This window comes from Tachysurus fulvidraco, chromosome 5 (genome assembly GCF_022655615.1).
Source record: "Tachysurus fulvidraco isolate hzauxx_2018 chromosome 5, HZAU_PFXX_2.0, whole genome shotgun sequence".
Taxonomy (NCBI): domain Eukaryota; kingdom Metazoa; phylum Chordata; class Actinopteri; order Siluriformes; family Bagridae; genus Tachysurus; species Tachysurus fulvidraco.
Genome location: NC_062522.1, coordinates 25,976,147 through 26,000,446, shown reverse-complemented (window position 1 = coordinate 26,000,446; position 24,300 = coordinate 25,976,147). Strand labels below are relative to the sequence as shown.

At 39.8% G+C, this 24,300-nt stretch overlaps 1 protein-coding gene across 8 annotated transcripts in view; it reads right to left on the bottom strand.

Annotated features, from left to right (window-relative positions):
* Window positions 1-18,464: 18,464 nt before the first annotated feature.
* Window positions 18,465-24,300, bottom strand: part of LOC113634420 (serine/threonine kinase 11 interacting protein) — a 71,860-nt gene continuing 66,024 nt past the window's right edge. For all 8 annotated transcript variants that reach the window (XM_027133362.2, XM_027133364.2, XM_027133363.2 and 5 more), the window contains 2 exons: window positions 19,498-19,724; window positions 18,465-19,307 (listed from right to left, as the gene is read on the bottom strand). In XM_027133362.2, the coding sequence (XP_026989163.2) occupies window positions 19,179-19,307; window positions 19,498-19,724 (356 nt within the window). In that variant the 3' untranslated portion in view covers window positions 18,465-19,178. The remainder of the gene's footprint in view (window positions 19,308-19,497; window positions 19,725-24,300) is intronic.

Genomic DNA, 24,300 nt, shown 5'->3' with positions numbered 1-24,300 from the left:
CATGTTGTGCTAAATTTTTGATTTTGCTAATTTTGGGGGCGGGGCTACACATGACGTCAGTTCCCCTCATCTTGCTGTCAGTGATTTTACTGGGAAAAAATATAATCACGTTACAATAAAGATCATTAGTTCAAATGTAATGTATTAACTAACATTTACTAACCATGAGCAATAAATTACTGTATTAAGTAATCTTTGTTAAAATAAAGTTTATTCTTTGTTCATGTTAGTTCACAGTATATTAAGTAATGTTAACACGGTGTTAATAATGTATTAGTAAATGTTGAAATTAACATGAACAAAATGAATAAATGCTGTAGAAGTGCAGTTCATTATTAGTTCATGTTAAGTAATGTGGTAACTAATGTCAACTAATGAACCTTTATTATAAAGTGTTCGAAAAAAACTGTCAAGGGTGGATTCGAACCGTGAATCTCTTGCATGCTAAACGAATTGCTTACCCATACTCCATTCAGGAACACGAGAAAACCTTTGCGGTTTTATGTATTAATTCACTAATGTGAACAATGGCGCGTCTAACAATACCCAAGCTTTATTATATTAAAATCATTCTTATCATTCTTTGTGATATACGTGTCATATGTTTAAAAAATAATTATATAATGTGAGGAGACAAAGAAAAAATGCGCTTAATTTTAATTAATGGGTGGCTCTTAAATGAGCCGTTGCAGGACATTAGTTTAAAGTGAAATAAAAAATTATAAAAACTACACTGACACCGCCGTGCTGTCCAAGGCACGCCACCACTAGTTTTAAGCATTAAATACACGGTTAAATGTTATATTGTTTGATATATTTATATATTGTTTATAGTTTAAAGTGAAATAAAAAATTATAAAAACTACACTGACACCGCCGTGCTGTCCAAGGCACGCCACCTCTAGTTTTAAGCATTAAACACACAGCACTTCCGTCCTTTGTTTTCGGCTCTCACTTGTCCTTGAAAGGCTTAAAAAACTACACTGAGCCGTCAGATTTGTAGTCCAGGGCCTAACGAATCAAACGAAAATCATGAATATATATATATATATATATATATATATATATATATATATATATATATATATATTATATATGTAATGAAACTGAAGCTCACTGTGAAATATAGCAACAAGCTTTAAAGACCTTTACACAGATTCACTGGTGTCTGCTGCCCTCTTTTGGATGTTAGCACATCTACAGAGAGATTCCCCATTCAAGTCTATGGGGAAGGAACACCACCTTGGAGCTTCCATACTAAGAATTCTGGAATTCTGATCGTTTATAAAATACATAGCACACCTCTCCTCAATGAGCCGGTCGATTTGACACCTCATTTATGGGTCTAGGACAAAGCTGCAGGACAAGTGTTACGCGCCGAAAAAGTGTCCGGAAGAAGAAGTATAATAACTAGAACGGTACATTTCCTAAAGAAAATGTGAATGTGCTTGCACGTGACATCAGTTCCCCTCAACGTGCTGAGTGTTTATTGTGTAACTGAGATGTGGCTTCTTTATATTGCAATATGGTTCGTAAGGTGCACTAAATGGTTGCTAGGGTATGGCTGCACAGTTACTATGGTTATATTTGCAGACTAGTTTCTCACCTGCAACAAAAGAGCACACCTGAAAATCCATTTAACTTTTCCTGAAACAAGCGCCATGAAGATCTTGAACTAAAGCATCAATCAGTGATTTTACTGGGAAAAAATATAATCACATTACAATAAGGATCATTAGTTCAAATGCAATGTATTAACTAAGCTTCCAGTTTCATTTCATATATATATATTGTGGGATCGCCCCCTATTTTCATGATTTTCGTTTGATTCGTTAGGCCCTGGACTACAAATCTGACGCCTCAGTGTAGTTTTATAAGCCTCCTCAGACAAGTGAGAGCCGACACAAAGCACGGCGGTCACATATGTTGTTGTTTCTGCCATTTGTATAACTTTTTGTTGTTTGCAATTATCAGTGTAGTTTTTATAATTTTTTATTTCACTTTAAACTAATGTCCTTTTAAGACAGCAATGGCTTTTTAAGAGCCACCCATTAATTCAAATTAAGCACATTTTTTCTTTGTCTCCTCACATTACATAATTATTTTTTTAAACATATGACACATGTATATCACAAAGAATGATAAGAATGACTTTAATATAATAAAGCTTGGGTACTGTTAGACTCGCCATTCTTCAGATTAGTGAATTAATACATAAAACCGCAAAGACTTTTTTTGTGTTCCTGAATGGAGTAGGGGATAGCAATTCGTTTAGCATGCAAGAGTTTGACGGTTCGAATCGACCCTTGGACAGTGTTTTTTCTAACACTTTATAATAAAGGTTCATTAGTTGACATTAGTTACCACATTACTTAACATGAACTAATAATGAACTGCACTTCTACAGCATTTATTCATTTTGTTCATGTTAATTTCAACATTTACTAATACATTACTAACACCATGTTAACATTAGTTCATATACCGTTCTAGTTATTAGGGGTCAAGCCCCGAAGGGGCGTAGACACCTATTGTTATTGTCGGTTTTCTTCTTCTTATTAGGGGTCAAGCCCCGAAGGGGCATAGACACCTATTGTTATTGTCGGTTTTCTTCTTATTAGGGGTCAAGCCCCGAAGGGGCATAGACACCTATTGTTATTGTCGGTTTTCTTATTATTATTATTATTATTATTCTTCCTCTTCTTCCATTGAAGTCAAAGGCAGCCCATAGAACCGTATATAGGAAAGTTTTGTAATTTGGCAAACATGTAGAAGCCAGTCTTAGAAGTTATTCTAGCAACTTTGGTGTGTCTAACTCAAACCCTTTAGCGCCACCAACAGTCCAAACATCCATCTATGTTCATGTTCATAACTGCTGACTGGTAAGGCCTAGAGACACAGTTCTTGCATATTTTGGATCCTTTGCTCATGCCGGTTCGAATGCACCATATGACATAATTTCTGTCATGAATACCTTTCCGCCATTTTGAATTTTCCGTAATACCTACTTTTTCGAACTCCTCCTAGACCGTTTGTCCAATTTGCATGTCCTTTGGTATCTAGCATCTAGAGACACCCGAGACAAAAAGTTATCAAAAGTTTTTTGATAGACCAATGCCTTCTTGTATACCTTGGCAACATACATGGTGGCGAGCACGCCAAAACGGACATGAGGACGTATCTTCGCAAAACTTATGCGTTTCGACTCGAAACTTGCTATATGTCATTATAGTCATGACCTGAGGGTGCATGCAACGTTTCGTGACAGCGCCACCTAGGGGCCACGATATTTGAAAAATAGCTATTTTCACTTATAACAACTGCAAACTTGAGTCTAAAATGATGAAGGGAGTGTTGTTAGACTACTTGAGGCATGCTGAGTAAAACGATACCAAACGGTTTTCGGACGGCCATTTTGTGTAGTGGCGAGCACGCCAAAACAGACGTGAGGCTGTTGCAAAACTTATGCATGTCGACACGAAACTTGGTATATGTCATTATAGTCATGACGTGAGGGTGCATGCAACGTTTCATGACAGCGCCACCTAGTGGTCACGAGATTTTGAAAACAGCTATTTTCGCTTATAACTACGGCAAACGTTCGTCTAAAATCATGAAGGAGGTGTTGTTAGACATCTTGAGGCATGCTGAGTCAAACGATACTAAATATTCGCAACATACATGGCGGCGAGCACGCCAAAACAGACGTGAGGCTGTATGTTCGCAAAACTTATGCGTGTCGACACGAAACTTGGTATATGTCATTATAGTCATGACTGGAGGGTGCATACAATGTTTCCTGACAGCGCCACCTAGTGGCTATGAGATTTTAAAAACATTGCCATATCGCTACGAAACTTGGTATGGTTCATCAGCCACGGGTTCTGAGCGCATGTGATCGGCTTGACCCCGGAATGGCTGCTTGCAGCTATATTTAGGGGTCAAGCCCCGAAGGGGCGTAGACACCTATTGTTATTGTCGATTTTCTTCTTCTTCTTATTATTATTATTAGGGGTCAAGCCCCGAAGGGGCGTAGACACCTATTGTTATTGTCGGTTTTCTTATTATTATTATTAGGGGTCAAGCCCCGAAGGGGCGTAGACACCTATTGTTATTGTCGGTTTTCTTCTTCTTCTTCTTCTTCTTCTTCTTCTTCTTCTTATTCCTCTTCTTCCATTGAAGTCAATGGCAGCCCATAGAACCGTATGTAGGAAAGTTATGTAATTTGGCACACATGTAGAGGCCAGTCTTAGAAGTTATTCTAGCAACGTTGGTGTGTCTAGCTCAAACCCTTTAGTGCCACCAACAGTCCAAACATCCAATTATGTTCATGTTCATAACTGCTGACTCGTAAGGCCTAGAGACACAGTTCTTGCATATTTTGGATCCTTTGCTCATGCCGAATCGAATGCATCACATGACATCATTTCTGTCATGAATACCTTTCCGCCATTTTGAATTTTCAGTGATACATACTTTGTCGAACTCCTCCTAGACCGTTTGTGCGATTTGCATGTCCTTTGGTATCTAGCATCTAGAGACACCCTAGACAAAAGGTTATCAAAAGTTTTTTGATAGACCAATGCCTTCTCGTATACCATGGCAACATACATGGTGGCGAGCACGCCAAAACAGACGTGAGGCTGTATCTTCGCAAAACTTATGCGTGTCGACACAAAACTTGGTATATGTCATTATAGTCATGACCTGAGGGTGTATGCAACATTTCGTGGCAGCGCAACCTAGTGGTCACGAGATTTTAAAAACAGCTATTTTTGCTTATAACTAATGCAAACGTGAGTCTAAAATCATGAAGGGAGTGTTCTTAGACTCCTTGAGGCATGCCGACTCAAAGGATACCAAACGGTTTTCGGACGGCCATTTTGTGTGGTGGCGAGCACGCCAAAACAGACGTGAGGCTGTATCTTCACAAAACTTATGCGTGTTGACACAGAACTTGGTGTATGTCATTATAGTCATGACCTGAGGGTGCATGCAACGTTTCGTGACAGCGCCACCTAGTGGTGACGAGATTTTAAAAACAATGCCATATCGCTACGAAACTTGGTATGGTTCATCAGCGACATGTTCTGAGCGCATATGATCGGCTTGACCCCGGAATGGCTGCTTGCAGCTATTTTTATTATTATTCTTTCTCCTCTTCCATTGAAGTCAATGGCAGCCCATAGAACCGTACATAGGAAAGTTATGTAATTTGGCACACATGTAGAGGCATGTCTTAGAAGTTATTGTAGCAACTTTGGTGTGTCTAGATCAAACCCTTTAGCGCCACCAACAGTCCAAACATCCAATTATGTTCATGTTCATAACTGCTGACTCGTAAGGCCTAGAGACACAGTTCTTGCATATTTTGGATCCTTTGCTCATGCCAATTCGAATGCACCATATGACATCATTTCTGTCATGAATACCTTTCCGCCATTTTGAATTTTCCGTAAAACCTAATTTTTCGAACTCCTCCTAGACCGTTTGTCCAATTTGCATGTCCTTTGGTATCTAGCATCTAGAGACACTCGAGAAAAAAGTTATCAAAAGTTTTTTGATAGACCAATGCCTTCTCGTGTACTGTGGCAACATACATGGTGGCGAGCCCGCCAAAACAGAAGTGAGGCTGTATCTTCGCAAAACTTATGCGTGTCGACACGAAACTTGGTATATGTCATTATAGTCATGACCTGAGTGTGCATGCAATGTTTCATGACAGCGCCACCTAGTGGCCACAAGATTTGAAAAATACCTATTTTCACTAATAACTACTGCAAACTTGAGTCCAAAATGATGAAGGGAGTGTTGTTAGACTACTTGACGCATGCTGAGTCAAATGATACCAGACGGTTTTCGGACGCCCATTTTGTGTGGTGGCGAGCACGCCAAAAGAGACGTGAAGCTGTATCTTCGCAAAACTTATGCGTGTCGACACGAAACTTGGTATATGTCATTATAGTCATGACCTGAGGGTGCATTCAACGTTTTGTGACAGCGCCACCTAGTGGTCACAAGATTTTAAAAACAGCTATTTTCGCTTATAACTACTGCAAACTTTAGTCTAAAATCATGAAGGGAGTGTTGTTAGACTCCTTGAGGCATGCTGAGTCAAACGATACCAAACCGTGGAAACATACATGGTGGCGAGCACGCCAAAACAGACGTGAGGCTGTATGTTCGCAAAACTTATGCGTGTCGACACAAAACTTGGTATATGTCATTATAGTCATGACCTGAGGGTGCATGCAATGTTTCGTGACAGCGCCACCTAGTGGCCACGAGATTTGAAAAATAGCTATTTTGACTTATAACTACTGCAAACTTTAGTCTAAAATCATGAAGGAGGTGTTGTTAGACTCCTTGAGGCATGCTGAGTCAAACGATACCAAACTGTCGCAACATAACTGGCGGCGAGCACGCCAAAACAGACGTGAGGCTGTATGTTCGCAAAACTTAAGCATGTCGACATGAAACTTGGGATATGTCATTATAGTCATGACCTGAGGGTGCATGCAACGTTTTGTGACAGCGCCACCTAGTGGCAACGAGATTTTAAAAACAATGCCATATCGCTACGAAACTTGGTATGGTTCATCAGCAACATGTTCTGAGCGCATATGATCCGCTTGACCCCGGAATGGCTGCTTGCAGCTATATTTAGGGGTCAAGCCCCGAAGGGGCGTAGACACCTATTGTTATTGTCGGTTTTATTATTATTATTATTATTATTATTATTATTATTATTATTATTATTATTCCTCTTCTTCCACTGTAGTCAATGGCAGCCCATACTACCATATGTAGGAAAGTTATGTAGAGGCCAGTCTTTGTATGAGGCCAGTAGAGGCCAGTCTTTGAAGTTAATCTAGCAACTTTGGTGTGTCTAGCTCAATCCCTTTAGCGCCACCAACAGTCCAAACATCCAATTATGTTCATGTTCATAACTGCTGACTGGTAAGGCCTAGAGACACAGTTCCTGCATATTTTGGATCATTTGCTCATGCCGATTCGAATGCACCATATGACATCATTTCTGTCTTGGATACCTTTCCGCCATTTTGAATTTTCCGTAATACCTACTTTTTCGAACTCCTCCTAGACCGTTTGTCCAATTTGCATGTCCTTTGGTATCTAGCATCTAGAGACACCCTAGACAAAAAGTTATCAAAAGCTTTTTGATAGACCAATGCCTTCTCGTATACCATGGCAACATACATGGTCGCGAGCACAACAAAACAGACGTGAGGCTGTATCTTCGCAAAACTTATGCGTGTCGACAGAAAACTTGGTATATGTCATTATATTCATGACCTGAGGGTGCATGCAACGTTTCGTGACAGCGCCACCTAGTGGCAACGAGATTTGAAAAATAGCTATTTTCGCTTATAACTACTGCAAACTTTATTTTAAAATGATGAAGGGAGTGTTGTTAGACTACTTGAGGAATGCTGAGTCAAAGGATACCAAACGGTTTTCGGACTGTCTTTTTGTGTGGTGGCGAGCACGCCAAAACAGACGTGAGGCTGTATGTTCGCAATACTTATGTGTGTCGACACGAAACTTGCTATATGTCATTATACATGAGGGACATCATTATACATTACATTATACATCATTATACATGAGGGACCTGAGGGTGCATGCAACGTTTCGTGACAGCGCCACCTAGTGGTCACGAGATTTTTAAAACAGCTATTTTCGCTTATAAATACTGCAAACTTTAGTCTAAAATCATGAAGGAGGTGTTGTTAGACTCCTTGAGGCATGCTGAGGCATTATTTTTATTAGGGGTCAAGCCCCGAAGGGGCTTAGACACCTATTGTTATTGTCGGTTTTATTATTATTATTATTATTATTATTATTATTATTATTATTATTATTATTATTATTATTCCTCTTCTTCCACTGAAGTCAATGGCAGCCCATACTACCGTATGTAGGAAAGTTATGTAGAGGCCAGTTTTGATAACCCGAGACAAAAAGTTATCAAAAGCTTTTTGAAATACCAATGCCTTCTCGTATACCATGGCAACATACATGGTGGCGAGCCCGCCAAAAAAGACGTGAGGCTGAATCTTCGCAAAACTTATGTGTGTCGACACAAAACTTGGTATATGTCATTATAGTCATGACCTGAGAATGTATGCAACGTTTTGTGACAGCGCCACCTAGTGGTAACGAGATTTTAAAAACAGCTATTTTTGCTTATAACTACTGCAAACGTGAGTCTAAAATCATGAAGGAGGTGTTGTTAGGCTTCTTAAGGCATGCGGAGTCAAACGATACCAAACGGTTTTCGGACGGCCATTTTGTGTGGTGGCGAGCACGCCAAAACAGAAGTTAGGCTGTATCTTCACAAAACTTATGCGTGTTGACACAAAACTTGGTGTATGTCATTATAGTCATGACCTGAGGGTGTATGCAACGTTTCGTGACAGCGCCACCTAGTGGTCAGAAGATTTTTAAAACAGCTATTTTCGCTTATAACTACTGCAAACTTTAGTCTAAAATCATGAAGGGAGTGTTGTTAGACTCCTTGAGGCATGCTGAGTCAAACGATACCAAACCGTGGAAACATACATGGTGGCGAGCACGCCAAAACAGACGTGAGGCTGTATGTTCGCAAAACTTATGCGTGTCGACACAAAACTTGGTATATGTCATTATAGTCATGACCTGAGGGTGCATGCAATGTTTCGTGACAGCGCCACCTAGTGGCCACGAGATTTGAAAAATAGCTATTTTGACTTATAACTACTGCAAACTTTAGTCTAAAATCATGAAGGAGGTGTTGTTAGACTCCTTGAGGCATGCTGAGTCAAACGATACCAAACTGTCGCAACATAACTGGCGGCGAGCACGCCAAAACAGACGTGAGGCTGTATGTTCGCAAAACTTAAGCATGTCGACATGAAACTTGGGATATGTCATTATAGTCATGACCTGAGGGTGCATGCAACGTTTTGTGACAGCGCCACCTAGTGGCAACGAGATTTTAAAAACAATGCCATATCGCTACGAAACTTGGTATGGTTCATCAGCAACATGTTCTGAGCGCATATGATCCGCTTGACCCCGGAATGGCTGCTTGCAGCTATATTTAGGGGTCAAGCCCCGAAGGGGCGTAGACACCTATTGTTATTGTCGGTTTTATTATTATTATTATTATTATTATTATTATTATTATTATTATTATTCCTCTTCTTCCACTGTAGTCAATGGCAGCCCATACTACCATATGTAGGAAAGTTATGTAGAGGCCAGTCTTTGTATGAGGCCAGTAGAGGCCAGTCTTTGAAGTTAATCTAGCAACTTTGGTGTGTCTAGCTCAATCCCTTTAGCGCCACCAACAGTCCAAACATCCAATTATGTTCATGTTCATAACTGCTGACTGGTAAGGCCTAGAGACACAGTTCCTGCATATTTTGGATCATTTGCTCATGCCGATTCGAATGCACCATATGACATCATTTCTGTCTTGGATACCTTTCCGCCATTTTGAATTTTCCGTAATACCTACTTTTTCGAACTCCTCCTAGACCGTTTGTCCAATTTGCATGTCCTTTGGTATCTAGCATCTAGAGACAACCAAGAGAAAAAGTTATCAAAAGCTTTTTGATAGACCAATGCCTTCTTGTATACCGTGGCAACATACATGGTGGCGAGCACGCCAAAACGGACGTGAGAACGTATCTTCGCAAAACCTATGCGTGTCGACTCGAAACTTGCTATATGTCATTATAGTCATGACCTGAGGGTGCATGCAACATTCCGTGACAGCGCCACCTAGTGGTCACAAGATTTGAAAAACAGCTATTTTCGCTTATAACTACTGCAAACTTGAGTCTAAAATGATGAAGGGAGTGTTGTTAGACTGCTTGAGGCATGCTGAGTCAAACGATACTAAACGGTTTTCGGACAGCCATTTTGTGTAGTGGCGAGCACACCAAAACAGACGTGAGGATGTATCTTCGCAAAACTTATGCTTGTCGACACGAAACTTGGTATATGTCATTATAGTCAGGACCTGAGGGTGCATGCAACGTTTCGTGACAGCGCCACTTAGTGGTCATGAGATTTTTAAAACAGCTATTTTCGTTTATAACTACTGCAAACTTTGGTCTAAAATCATGAAGGAGGTGTTGTTAGATTCCTTGAGGCATGCTGTTTCAAACGATACCAAACCGTGGCAACATACACGGTGGCGAGCACGCCAAAATGGACGTGAGGCCGTATCTTTGCAAAACGTATGCATGTCGACACGAAACTTGGTATATGTCATTATAGTCATGACCTGAGGGTGCATGCAACGTTTTGTGACAGCGCCACCTAGTGGCGACGAGATTTTAAAAACAATGCCATATCGCTACGAAACAGTATGGTTCATCAGCGACATGTTCTGAGCGCATATGATCGGCTTGACCCCGGAATGGCTGCTTGCAGCTATATTTATTATTATTATTATTCCTCTTCTTCCATTGAAGTCAATGGCAGCCCATAGAACCGTACGTAGGAAAGTTATGTAATTTGGCACACATGTAGAGGCCAGTCTTAGAAGTTACTATAGCAACTTTGGTGTGTCTAGCTCAAATCCTTTAGCGCCACCAACTGTCCAAATACCAATTATGTTCATGTTCATAACTGCTGACTCGTAAGGCCTAGAGACAAACCTTTTGCCTATTTCGGACCCTTTGCTCATGCCGATTCGAATGCACCATATGACATCCTTTCTGTCATGAATACTTTTCCGCCATTTTGAATTTTCCGTAAAACGTACTTTTTCGAACTCCTCCTAGACCGATTGTCTGATTTGCATGTCCTTTGGTAAGTAGCATCTAGAGACACCCGAGACAAAAAGTTATCAAAAGCTTTTTGATAGACCAATGCCTTCTCGTATACTGTGGCACCATACATGGTGGCGAGCACGCCAAAACAGACTTCAGGCCGTATCTTCGCAAAACTTACATTTGCCGACACGAAACTTGGTAAATGTCATTATAGTCATGACCTGACGGTGCATGCAACCTTTCGTGACAGCGCCACCTAGTGGCCACGAGATATTAAATACAGCTATTTTCACTTATAACTACTGCAAACTTGAGTTTAAAATCATGAAGGGAATGTTGTTTGACTCCTTGAGGCATGATGAGTCAAACGATACCAAACGGTTTTCATATAGCCATTTTGTGTGGTGACAATCACGCCAAAACAGACGTGAGGCTGTGTCAACACGAAACTTGGCATATGTCATTATAGTCATGACCTGAGGGTGCATGCAACATTTGACAGTGCCACCTAGTGGCCACAAGATTTTAAAAATAATGCCATTTCGCTGACAGTGCCACCTAGTGGCCACAAGATTTTAAAAATAATGCCATATCGCTACGAAACTTTGTATGGTTCATCAGCGACATGTTCTGAGCGCATCTGATCGGCTTGACCCCGGAATGGCTGGTTGTAGCTATATTTAGGGCCCGAGCACCGATGGTGCGAAGCCCTATTGTTTTTGCTCAGGTTTATTATTTTTAATTATTTATTTTTATTATTTTGCACACATTGGCCATTTAGGGTACCTTAACATGCTCGAAAACTCTTGAAATTTGGCACACACATCAGAGTCGGGCGACGCTAGGCTTGGGCAAAGGCTGGAATACTGGTGTGGCAGGGGGGCTCTGTAGCGCCCCCTGTAATGCAAAAACAAACATTTGTGCACAGATCGGGAGTTGGTACGCATATAGATCTCTTCGACCCGAACAACTTTCGTGCTCTACACTTTGAGCTCCGCCCAACAGGAAGTCGGCCATTTTGGATTATTTCATAATTGCATGCGGTGAACTTTTAAGTAGTCCTCCTAGGGAATTCATGCGATTGACATCAAACGTGGTGAACATGATGCCGAGACATTGCACTTGCTAAATTCCGAAAGGATTTTTGATGTCTCGAACGGTGCTGCGATGGCGAGGCTACGAATTTATGGCGAATTTAGAGAAACAGGTAGTGTCTAATATCTAAAGCAAAAAATGTCTTATTGGGATGACAAGCGGTGTGTACGTTCGGCCAAGGATTCCGATCGCATCGATGTGCCTATTGTGAATCTCGGACATAGCGCCACCAATAGGCAACAGGAAGTGTGTCAGTCACAACAGTTGCATATGGTGAACTTTTAAATACTCCTCCTAGGACATTCATGCGATTGACACCAAATGTTTTGAACATGATGTCGAGACGTTGCACTTGCTAAATTCCGAAGGGATTTTTGATATCTCGAACGGTGCTGCCATGGCGAGGCGACGAAGTTATGGCGCATTCAGAGAAACAAGAAGTGTCTTCTATCTAAGCCAAAAAATGTCTTATTGTGATGACACACGGTGTGTATGTTCGGCCAAGGATTCTGATCGTATCGATGTGCTTATTGTGAGTCCCGGGTATAGCGCCACCAACAGGCCCCAGGAAGTGTGTCAGTCACAAAGGTGGGTTTTTTCACAGTTGCATGCAATGAACTTTTAAATACTCCTCCTAGGGAATTCATGCGATTGACATCAAACGTCGTGAACATGATGCCGAGACATTGCACTTGCTAAATTCCGAAGGGATTTTTGATATCTCGAACGGTGCTGCCATGGCGAGGCAACTAAGTTATGAGGAACTCAGAGAAACAGGTAGTGTCTAATATCTAAAGCAAAAAATGTCTTATTGGGATGACAAGCGGTGTGTATGTTCAGCCAAGGATTCCGATCGCATCGATGTGCCTATTGTGAATCTCGGACATAGCGCCACCAACAGGCCCCAGGAAGTGTGTCAGTCACAAAGGTGGATTTTTTCACAGTTGCACGCAATGAACTTTTAAATACTCCTCCTAGAGGATTCACGCGATCTAATGCGAAATTGCAAACGGATTTTTGATGTGTCAAACACCGTTGCCATGGCATCGTGTCAAAATTTACTTTTATTTCAGGCATATTTAAGGCTTTTGGCATGCTTAGATTAACTTGAAATTTGATACATACATCACATTTGTCGGCTGTTAAGTGTGGACAAAAAGTTCAGACAAAGGTGTGTCTCTTAAGTGGCTCACTAGTGCCCCCGTTTGTCTAAAATGTAGGGTTTCATTTACCTACAGTCCCCAAATGGGTCAGTAACAACATAAAATAGTCCACTGATATTTACCCACTTGATGAACTTGCCCACTGTGCATTGTTTTCTGGGAGGCACCGTATAGCGATAAAAAAATGTGCGAGGGCCCGCCATTGCTGCTTGCAGCTATATTTATTATTATTATTTCTCTTCTGCCACTGAAGTCAATGGCAGCCCATATACCGTACGTAGGAAAGTTATGAAATTTTGCAAACATGTAGAGGCCAGTCTTAGAAGTTAATATAGCAACTTTGGTGTGCTTAGCTCAAACCCTCTAGCTCCACCAGTCCAAACAATTTGGGGGCAGGTTGGCACACAGAATCAGAATCAGACACAAACACACACATTTTGTGACAGCGCCACCTAGTGGCCACAAGATTTTCACATTAAGTCTAGTATTTTACGAATGCAATGCCATATCGCTACGAAAAGCGACATATTCTGAGCGCATCTGATTGGCTTGACCCCGGAATCGCTGCTTGCAGCTATATTTATTATTTTTCCTCTTCTGCCATTGAAGTCAATGGCAGCCCATAGAACCGTACGTAGGAAGGTTATGAAATTTGGCACACATGTAGAGGCCAGTCTTAGAAGTTATTATAGCAACGTGTCTAGCTCAAACCTAGGAAACCTAAGAACTAGAAGACCAATATCAAAGAAGTCAAATGTGATCATCTCCAAAAAATAATCTCCATCTCTTGTTTCTTTTCCCTTGACAGACCCAAAGGAAAAGGGCAATGATTCTCAAACCACGAAGAAATGTTGTCCAAATGGTTGTTGATGAGTATCAAGTCACAACCTTGACAGAGGTTTAGAAAAAGCTGAAAGAAATGGAGGAGAAAAAAAATGAGAAAGGACAATGAAAAATTAAGAACAATGCTAATTCTGATAAGTTAAGTGAAGACCGACCTGAAGTCTCATTGTTCATCAGCATCATCAGTCAGCTCTACTGATGATGGAAGGAGGAAAGAGTTTACCTGCAGAGCCCTTGCCACCAAAAGCAGTATCCACCGTACAGGAAGTGTACTAGTTTATCTAGTCAATAAAGACTGCACTTTTCAAGTAACCACTTGGTAATCAGTATTTATATAAAACTATTGCAGCCCTTGCCAACACTTCATAATGAATTGTTTTTTGTACTCTTCTTAAAAATAGGTGGAAATTTTTTCTTGATTCCTGTGTATTCAAGGATAGAGTGGCGTGGGCTGTGGCGCAGAATGCAAACTCTGAATCCTGTTTTGTGAGGACACTCCTGACAGCATTGTTCCCAACTGACGTGCTCCTTCAAGGCATGCTAGCTTCTGCACACTATGTAGTGCCCTTTTGTATTAGAGTGACACATGTTTAGGACTCGGGCACTGCGTTTTCCTCAATTACACTGGACGAACCTCAAATGACTCTGTGCTTCATATAGTTGTCAACTGCGTAGGGTATGAATTAATGACCTAGTGCACCCTATGTAGGGCACAATATAAGTGATTTGGGACATAAAGTTTTTCTCCCTAATATTTTCCTGACGTCCCGTCAGTGTGCAAATCTCACGTGCAGATGAATGAGGTAATTTTATAAACCAAAACTAATCACAAGCAATATTCACCATTTCAGCAACTTATATTTTGAAAAAAGTTTTATTTTTTGCAAATTAGGTTTTATCTATTTCAAACGAATGAAATCTAAGAACCAGACAGCAAGGGATTACATTTCACAAGTGAGAATATGTTTTATGATATTGAATGTTATGACATTATATTTCTGGTTACGTTGGTTTGTTTCAGCGGCAGGCCATATAGTCAAGCTTGGCTATCAGCTGTTGTCAAATTTTTCTAGCCTCGCCCATCAGCTGATCTGATTCCTAAGTGCGCAATTGGTCCCTTTCAAACAGGGCACACTATTTAAATGCATTTTTCAGTCTGTCTGCTTGGCTGTTTCCTCTGCATTGCTGCAACCCACCTCCAACTTAATCGGTGTCATTCTGTTGTCACTGTTGCAGGCTCTGTTCTAAATGTGGGGATTTTGCCTTGCTGCTTTCCCAGGTAAATGGGAGATTGTCCCCAGAAGCTGCTGTTCCCTGACTAGCTTTTATGGAGCTCATCAAAAGGATGGGGAATTCATAACAGAGCCATACCGCCAAATGTAAATTTTATAAGCTTGCAAATAAAAAAATTATATATATGTCAAAGAATTGTCTTTATTTTGACTCAAGTGGTCCTGACTGAAATAGAGAGGGTTGTGTCAGGAAGGGCATCTGGCATAAAATGTGTCAAAATTAAACATGTGAATTAGTGTGAATTCCATACCGGTACTGTTGACCTACAGGGTGTCAGCAGAAATTGGGCTACTGTTGGTAGAGGAAGAGGAGGGAGAAGGGGTCGTAGGCTGAGAGAGAAGATCAAAGGCAAGAGTATAGGTCTAAGAATAGGGACTCTTGACATTGGTACAATGACAGGGAACGGTAGAGAGATGTGAAAAGAGTGTCATACAGGGTAATTAGTTAATAAGTAGAAGAGGGTCATGAGAGAGATGATGCTTGAAAGTAAACAAATTTTCTTGATGTTGACCAGTTTGAGGAATGATGTGATTTCGAAAATCCTATGTACTGGCTGACTGTGGCTGAGAGTGTTGTGGGAGCTAAACCAGTCAAGCACTTTTATGTTTGTTGGGGATAGAGAGCAGGGAATCCACTTTGTATAATAAGAGACTAGGAGTGTCTACATTGAATTCTGGATTGGAGCCAAGTTTATAGAGGGAAAAAATATACAAAGTATGTGCTGTGTTAAAAATGGGAAAATGGAAGCCCAGGAGTTTAATCTAAATTATGTGAATCTAAATTCATAAATTCAGGGTGACACTAAAAGGAAAGTTGTTTAAAGATTTTTAAGGCTGGTATTCTGATGAATTTCACTTTTAGAATGTCTGTTAGGCATCTGTATTTGGTTTTTATAAGTATTATATATAAATGATACATTTACATCATACTATAACTATAGTTTAAGACCGTCACAATACTACTAAACCAGAAGAAAAAAATCCCACATTCTGCCAATCATCTGTTATGTACAACAGACCTAATATCTACACTTGTAACCAGTTGATGAACTGAGCAAATGTCTGAAAGACTTTGTTCTGTAGGCAGCCTAGGCATCTGTACTGATCTGCACTTCATGGAGTTATATTTCTTACATTAAGGGAAATTTTCAAATATGGAAAATATGGCAGTTAATGGTGTCCTGTTTTCCAGCTGCCCATGCGCCTATTAACTACCTCAAGAACTCAAACACTAGCAGTGATCAATTGTTTGTAAATTGCTTTGCGTTCAGTGAAGAAAAGAAATGCTGGACCTTGAGATGTGAAAATCCTCATGCAGAAGACAGGGTTCTGTGCACCCCATATGAACTGCTAAAATAAAAAATACTAAAATTATCAAACACAACCTTGACCATAACTGGTGGAAAGGTGTTGATGCTGTTATCAAATTTGACATTCAACAGACTTGTCCATTCTAATCCATAACGATTAGCATTCAATAAATAGTATAAACAGTATAAAGTGATTCATTGGCTTTCAAAGAATATTCATAAATCAGCACCAGTAGTGTCATACAATGACTTAAAATTAAGGTTAATAAGGTTAATGTCATACAACGACTTAATATCAAGGTTAATAAAAAAACAAGGTTGCAGATTTATAGTGATGAATAATATTCATCAATATTTTATTTTATTTTATACATACATACATTTTATACATACAGAGAAAAAATGTTACCAATTGCCCAGAATCATGGCTTGTTTTTTTAATTTTAGTAACATTAATACAAATATAGGTTTGGAAATAGTCTGTCCACAATAATCTCAAAAGGATATAATTGTGTTGATGGATCGCCTGATTTCAGAGTACTACTAGGTGCAGAGTGACCATAATCTTGCACTCCATCATGGCTTTAGACAGTCTGTTTTGATAGTTCAGTTTATTCACTCTATAGATATTGAGGTTTTTGTGTCACCTTACTGCAAAAGGAGTGCAAATATAACTTCCAAATGACTGTAGGATGTGATCATTTCCTTGTCTTGGATTTTGACAACTGTGTTTGGGTTTTCCATAGAGCAAGGAAAGGCCTGTACACAATTTGAGAATTTGTCAGCAATTACCTGCAGACATTTCAAATTTAAAAAATTGTCAATTTGCAGACTTTTAACAGGTACATCAGAGAGGGCATCGTGTTTAGATGTTTGCCTGGTACATTGGCCCTGCCAGAAAACAAGGTTCCAGTTCTCTTTGGACCAAAAGTTTATAGTGTCTGGTGGATTGTCTGGTGAGGATTAGATAAACATAATGTCAATGTTATAAGGTGCATATAGAATATGCTATATAGCAAAAAGAGAGCGCATTGTGAAGGTGTGGCGAAGGTGGACCATTTTAAGCAGCCCATTTAGCAATCGTATCAGCCAGACAATTACCTCTGGCAGTTTCCCAGAAACATGACCACAGAGCTTTATGATAGATACTGTAGCTGTTAGTGTAAAAAAAAAAAAAAGGCCTATCAGTTCTACTTGACCTTAGTGCTGCTTTTGACACTATTGATCACAACATTCTCCTAGAACGCTTACAAAATTACACAGGGACAATCTTTAATTCAGGGACATGCTTTAAGTTGGTTTTTGTATGTCATTCTGTTACACTGCTGACGATATCCAGTTATATATTTCATCAAAACCAGATGAAATAGCTAAATTGTCCAAATTAATTGAGTGTGTTAAAGAGATAAAAGATTGGAAAACCTGTAACTTTCTGTTGTTAAACTCTGATAAGACAGAAATACTTATCAGTCCAAAAACCAGTACACAGAATCTCTCAAACTTCAACTCCTATATAAAGACCGCATGAAGACACAGTATATACTGTAGATGTGTTCATATGTATTTGGACAGTGACCATTATTTTACCTCTGTTTACCACCACAATTGCTGATTAATGTATTCAACTATTACAATTATTACAACTTTTTACAGTTCGCACGCGTGTGCGTGCGTGCGTTTAACCCTGCAGTACTGGCATCTTTCCTTGGATGTATACCTGACTCTGGCAAAAGTTGCTGACTAGGATAAAATGATTAAATGATTACTAATGGATTAAAAAATGTGATTGGGATAAATTATTAGAGGTTCTACAGTATAGGTATTGGGGTAGATATCAGCCAAGAACTGTGACGATAAAAACATGTGAAACACATTCTAATTCAAAATTTGCTCTTTGACTTAATTATGGCTTAATTGTTAACAGACATTGCTATTATATTTGTGTAATAATGCAACGAGCAAATTAAATCATCATAAGCAGTATTTATTTATGTAACCAAAACAAAACACCATAATGTTCCACTGAAATAATTCAATAAAAATACAAATGAATTAATATTCTTGGTTAAGTTTCTGGCATAAATCTTTTTTTTTCCCCAGAAAAAAATATACAATCAAACATGTTGAATGAAACAGCTTTGTGGAACAAAGCACAGTAAAGTGTATAATTCATACTTTTTTAAACAAGGCATTTGTCAATGTTATGAGAAATAGAGGCCAGTGATGTGATGTAGCATAGGCATATTCCTGAAATTACATTTATACTCCGGTGCCTTTATACTTACAAGTGCACCTCAAAGTATCTTACAGATCACAATAATTAACCTATGAAAACAAATGCATCCTAATTCTAACTGCTATGAAGTTAGATTGCAATACAGTTTTCAAACCTAATAGACTACATTACACTCTTAAAACCCTCTTAAAGTGCTTTGTGTTTTTCCATGTGTGACAACAAATGTACTTTGAGTAGTTATGTACATACATGGCTACTGAATTAATGAAATCTCTGCAGCAACAAAAATAATATTCTGCAGGATCTAGATAAAGATGTCATTTATATTACTAATATAAATAGATAATACATATGATACATAAAACACACGTGGACAGTGCAAGCAAACTGATGTGCTCATAAAAATACTGAGAATAGTGCAATAGTAGGCAATATAACAGTGGTCTCTATTGAATAGCAGTGATGAGTTTGACCCCAAACATGGCTTCCCAATGGTCTTTGATCCAGTTCACTAAACCTTGTATACCCTTTACAGACTCAGCCCTTAAAAGCCATGTCCTCTCCTCTTTGGCCAGCTGTCTCACACACACACACACACACACACACACACACACACACACACAAAATAATGTGCGGTGAGCAAGTAAAAATTGATACAGTTTATTCATTATCTTGTCATACATAACTGTATACTAGTTTTCTGAGTCTATAGAATTGTCCCAGCAGGATTCTATTTTGTGCAGTGTAGTTAGGAAATACACATACCTCATCATAAAGCAGAATGTTGACCTTGTATGGATCAGACAAAAAGAGAAGGATAGAACTGACATAGCTGATAGGCTGCATTTCACGAACGGTGACCTGCCTACTGGTGGTTTGTGCCTCCTCATTGGCTGCAAGCCTAGAGCATCTATTACTCCATTGGTAATCTTCATCAAGGAGAAAAAGTATTTCTTGAGTGGCCAGAACAGTCACTGCGTTCCAAGAGTCACCTGGGAAAAAACAAACAAAGTCAAACTTTTAGAATTATGCCCAAAATGCTGTTCTCTCATGTGGCTTATCAAGTGTAGTTTCAGACTTGTGAGCTTAGTACAATATATTGAAGGCCATCTGTAGTGGTCAGAAGAAAGGATAAGTTTAGGAGCATAAATTCAGATTGGAAATGTCTAATTTACTATTCTTTATCCCTTCTGTTTCTGGTTTTATCTTAACATTAAATTAAGTTTCCTCTCAGCCACACTTAAACCTATTAAACTCCTGACTAGGTTGCAAATATGTGCCTCAAAACTTTCTCTGTCATCACTTCTAACAGAGATGCTATCATCCTTCACCTATTGTCTCAGACAGTGGTGGCAGTCAAGCTCTGCTCTGTTACTCAGTGTGTTGTAAAGAATGCTTATTTCATCTAAGTTTTCTCATTACTCTCTGAATTTTGGCAGGGGTGGAGGTACAGGTCTGCTGTTGTCACAGAGATGGTGTTTCACTTTTCTCTCTTTGTCTCATCTCACCATATTATTTTTAAATTCCATGCAGTGACAGTTATCTTTCCTAACATCCTTTCATAATTTTCACTTCCCGAGTTAAAGGATCCCTTGGAGAGTTACTTGTAGTAATGGAATGCCTCTCAGTCTTTTCCCTAATGACCCCTCTGCTGACAGTCCTCAGAGATTTCTTTCTCCTTGATATTTAACAGTTTCCCCTCTCACACACGAGAGAAAATGCTTTGGATCTTATTTACAATCCCTCTCCAGCTACAGACATCAATGCTACCATATTCCACATCTTCAATCATTACCCTCCATATCCTGCCTAGACTAACTATAAAGATTTCTGTCAAACTCATAGAAACCTCCACAATATTTCAGCTTCCTCCTTCTACCTTCCTGCACCCTATCATTCCTTCCTGACTTTTGTAACCTGTTTCTTACTGTTTGTTTCTTGCTTCCCTTGCCCTCATGTTATCTTGCCTTGTGTAGATGTCATGTTCTGATTGGTTGTTTGTTATGTGTTCTGCAGTTCTCTTCGTCACCGGTTCCCCATGCTTATTTGACCCTGAGTGTTTGCCATGTTGGGTTGTCGGTTGTTGTCCGTAATAGCTGTTTTGTGTGCTCATGATTCTTGTCCTGTTTCACAATTGGCCAGATTGTTTTGTGCTTTTGTTCATTAAAACCTTCTAACTGCTTTTGAATACTCTGCACAAAACAGATGCTTTTTCTAGCTTACACCACAGCTATTTTCAGTTTGCTTGTTTTGGAGGGTTTCTTTCTATAGTTTACTCTCTTCATGAGGTGAATTGCATGTAATCCTGCTGACAGACCTAGCTAATCTAATATCTTTGTGTTGGGTGTATGTTTAAGTTTATGGTCTTGCTGCATGAATTTGTGTATGCTGTGTATGCAGTGCACATATCCGGACTCATTTGTTATTGTCATTGGTAACTGTAATAAAGGAAATCTCATGCAGGAACTCCCCAAATACAGATGATCTATTAAATGCCTAAGCTGAGACGAGAACATTCTGAGTCATTGTTAGATACGTATCATGCTGATCCACAAGCTGCACTAGGACACTCAAAACATGTTTACAGGTAGTTAAAACTCCAAAGTGGTTGTGAGGACATCGAAGCAGTGGACCTAGAAGGCTGTGGAGTCATGCCTAGTCATGCCTGGATTTTACTAACCTGAATGTATTCAGGACTGTTACTAATAGTCTGGATGAGTACAAAGAGGCTGTAACATCGTACATAAGCTTCTGTGAGAATAGCTGTGTACCATTTTTGGGGACAGAATCAGGTTTCAAGCATCAAAGTACAAGTTTAGCAAGGCGGTAAGAGAAGAAAAACTGCTGTATTCTGGGAAATTACAAGAGCAGTTTTCAACCAATGACTCGGTTTTTGTCTGGAAAGGACTCAGACAGATCATACACTGCAAACCTAAAAGCCTCCAAATCTGCTAACAACCTCTGGTCAACAGACTGAATGAGTTCTACTGTCACCATGAAAGTCTATGGGACAGTCCTGTCACCAACAGTCTCAATGACACCAACCATCAACATCAAATCTACGCTATCAGCTTCACCACCCCCACCACAGCAACAGCTGTGGGCTTTCTGCAGATGCACAGCTCAATGCCCCCTTCCCCTCTTGAATAACCTCAAGAACGATGCTCTGCATCCTAGAGAAAGATTTTAACAGAATCTTCAAGAGACAGAACCCACGTAAAGCAGCCAAACCTGACTCTGTCTCTCCAATAACCTTCAAAGTACTATGCAGATTAGCTGTCTCCAGTATTTATAGACATCTTTAACACCTCACTGGAACTGTACTATGTACCATGAAGAGCTATGCGCTATGAAGACTTTCACCATCATCCCAATCCCCAAAAAACCCAGGATTACAGGACCTAATGACTAAAGACCCATTGCTCTGAAAAAGAATTTAATATCCAATTTGAATTTACATTGTTGCTAATGAAATCTTTGAATGCCTCATGTTGCCCCACCTCAAATCCATCACAGACCTTCTACTGAACCCCCTGCAGTTTGCCCACAGAGCCAGCAGTTCTGTAGACGATGCAATTAACATGGCCCTCCACTTCATCCTTAAGCACTTGTACTCCCCAGGAGCCTATGCTAGGATCCTGTTTATGTGGATTTTAGCTCTCCTTTAAATAACAATTTTAGCTCAGTTACTGGACAAGCTCTCCTAGCTGAGTGTGCCAGATTCTACCTGTAGGTGGATCACAGACTTCCTGACTGACAGAAGCTTTTATTTTTATTTCAACCATATACTGCATAGCTAATACAGTACATAAAACAAATAAAGAAAGTTGCCCTAGCCACATAAATTGCATCGTTTGCAACCTAGTGCAAACAATGCAAGACAAAAAATAAAACACTACAGCGCAATACAGAAAATAGTGCTGACCAGTGTGCATACTGTATATTATAGAGTACATATAGAGTAAAATTGTGACTAGATTTGTAAAGTTCGTCGTGACGAACTTTGATGTTGGCTTTGACGGTGCAAGTATTCGCAAAGGCCGGTGTTTTTTGGAGGCAAGTGGACAGAAAGATTGTGAAAGCTCCTGGACCGCTAGGGTGCCAATACTTTTGGAGATGAGCGGACATGAACATTATTATTATACTGCATAGAACACAGAACAGAAGCTCTGCTCATGCTGCGTGTGTGAGAGCTTAGAGGAATTTTCGGAATTCCCCCATCAGGGTCTACAACATATTCGGATTTGGTGCATGTGGCTCGAAACCCCTAGGTCGCGTTTTTTTTTAAAATAAATTGTTGGCTAAGAAGAATAATAACTAGATTTGTAAAGTTTGTCGCGACAAACTTTGATGTTGGCTATGGGAAAAAAGGCAAGCTTTTGTTGGAAAGCAGACATGAGCATGTGTAATGTGATCCGAATACACATGAGGCAGTTCCCCCTCATTGTGCTGAGTGTTTTGATATGTCACATGTCCATGTTGTGCAAAAATTTTTGATTTTCATGTGACATTATGTGACGTCACGTGATGTGGCCAGAATACACGTGAGGCAGTTCCCCCTCATTGTGCTTAGTGTTTTGATACGTCACATGTCCATGTTGTGCAAATTTTTTATTTTCACGTGACGTCACGTGACATGGCCAGAATACACGTGAGGCACTTCCCCTCATTGGGCTGAGTGTTTTGATATATGACATGTCCATGTTGTGCTAATTATTGATTTCGCTCATTTTGGGGGCGGGGCTTCTGGTGACATCACCAGAATACCCGGTGAGGTGGCAATACTTTTGGCAAAAAGTGGCTACTGAAGTTTTGGATATTTCATGTCAATACTGCAGTCATTATGGGATTCTACTTATTATTATACTGCATAGAACACAGAAGAGAAGCTGTTCCTGAGTTCTGCGCATGCTGCGCGTGTGAGAGCTTAAATGAATTTTTGGAATTCCCCATTCGAGTCTATGGGATGTTCGATCGTCGACTAAGGGAAAACCAAAATAAAACTTAGTCCGGAGTAAGGTCCTAAAGAACCTGTCCAAGTTTGGTGTAAATCGCTAGAAAACTTGAAAACCTCCAAAGTTTATAATGGAAGTCGATGGGAAAAAAGGCCAATTCGGGTGCCAATACTTTTGGAGGCGAGCAGAGATGAGCATGTGACATGATCCGAATACCTGTGATGCAATTACCCTCATTGTCCTGAGTGTTTTGATATATGACGTCAATGTTTTTTTTTTTTAATTTTGCTTATTTTGGGGTAATACCGGTGGTGTGCCAATACTTTTGGACAAAAGTGACTACTGAGGGTTTGCACATTTCATGTCAGTAGTACAGTCATTATGGGATTCTACTTATTATTATACTGCATAGAAGAGTACGTGTAATTTTTACTGTTAAATGAACAATGGATGGATGGATGGATGGATGGATGGATGGATGGGGATGGATGGATGGATGGATGGATGGATGGATGGATGGATGGATGGATGGTGAATGTATTGACTGGTGGCCAAAACTTTGAAAACATTGGATTGATAGTGTGGAGTTGAGAGTTAAATGTATTGAGTGTCC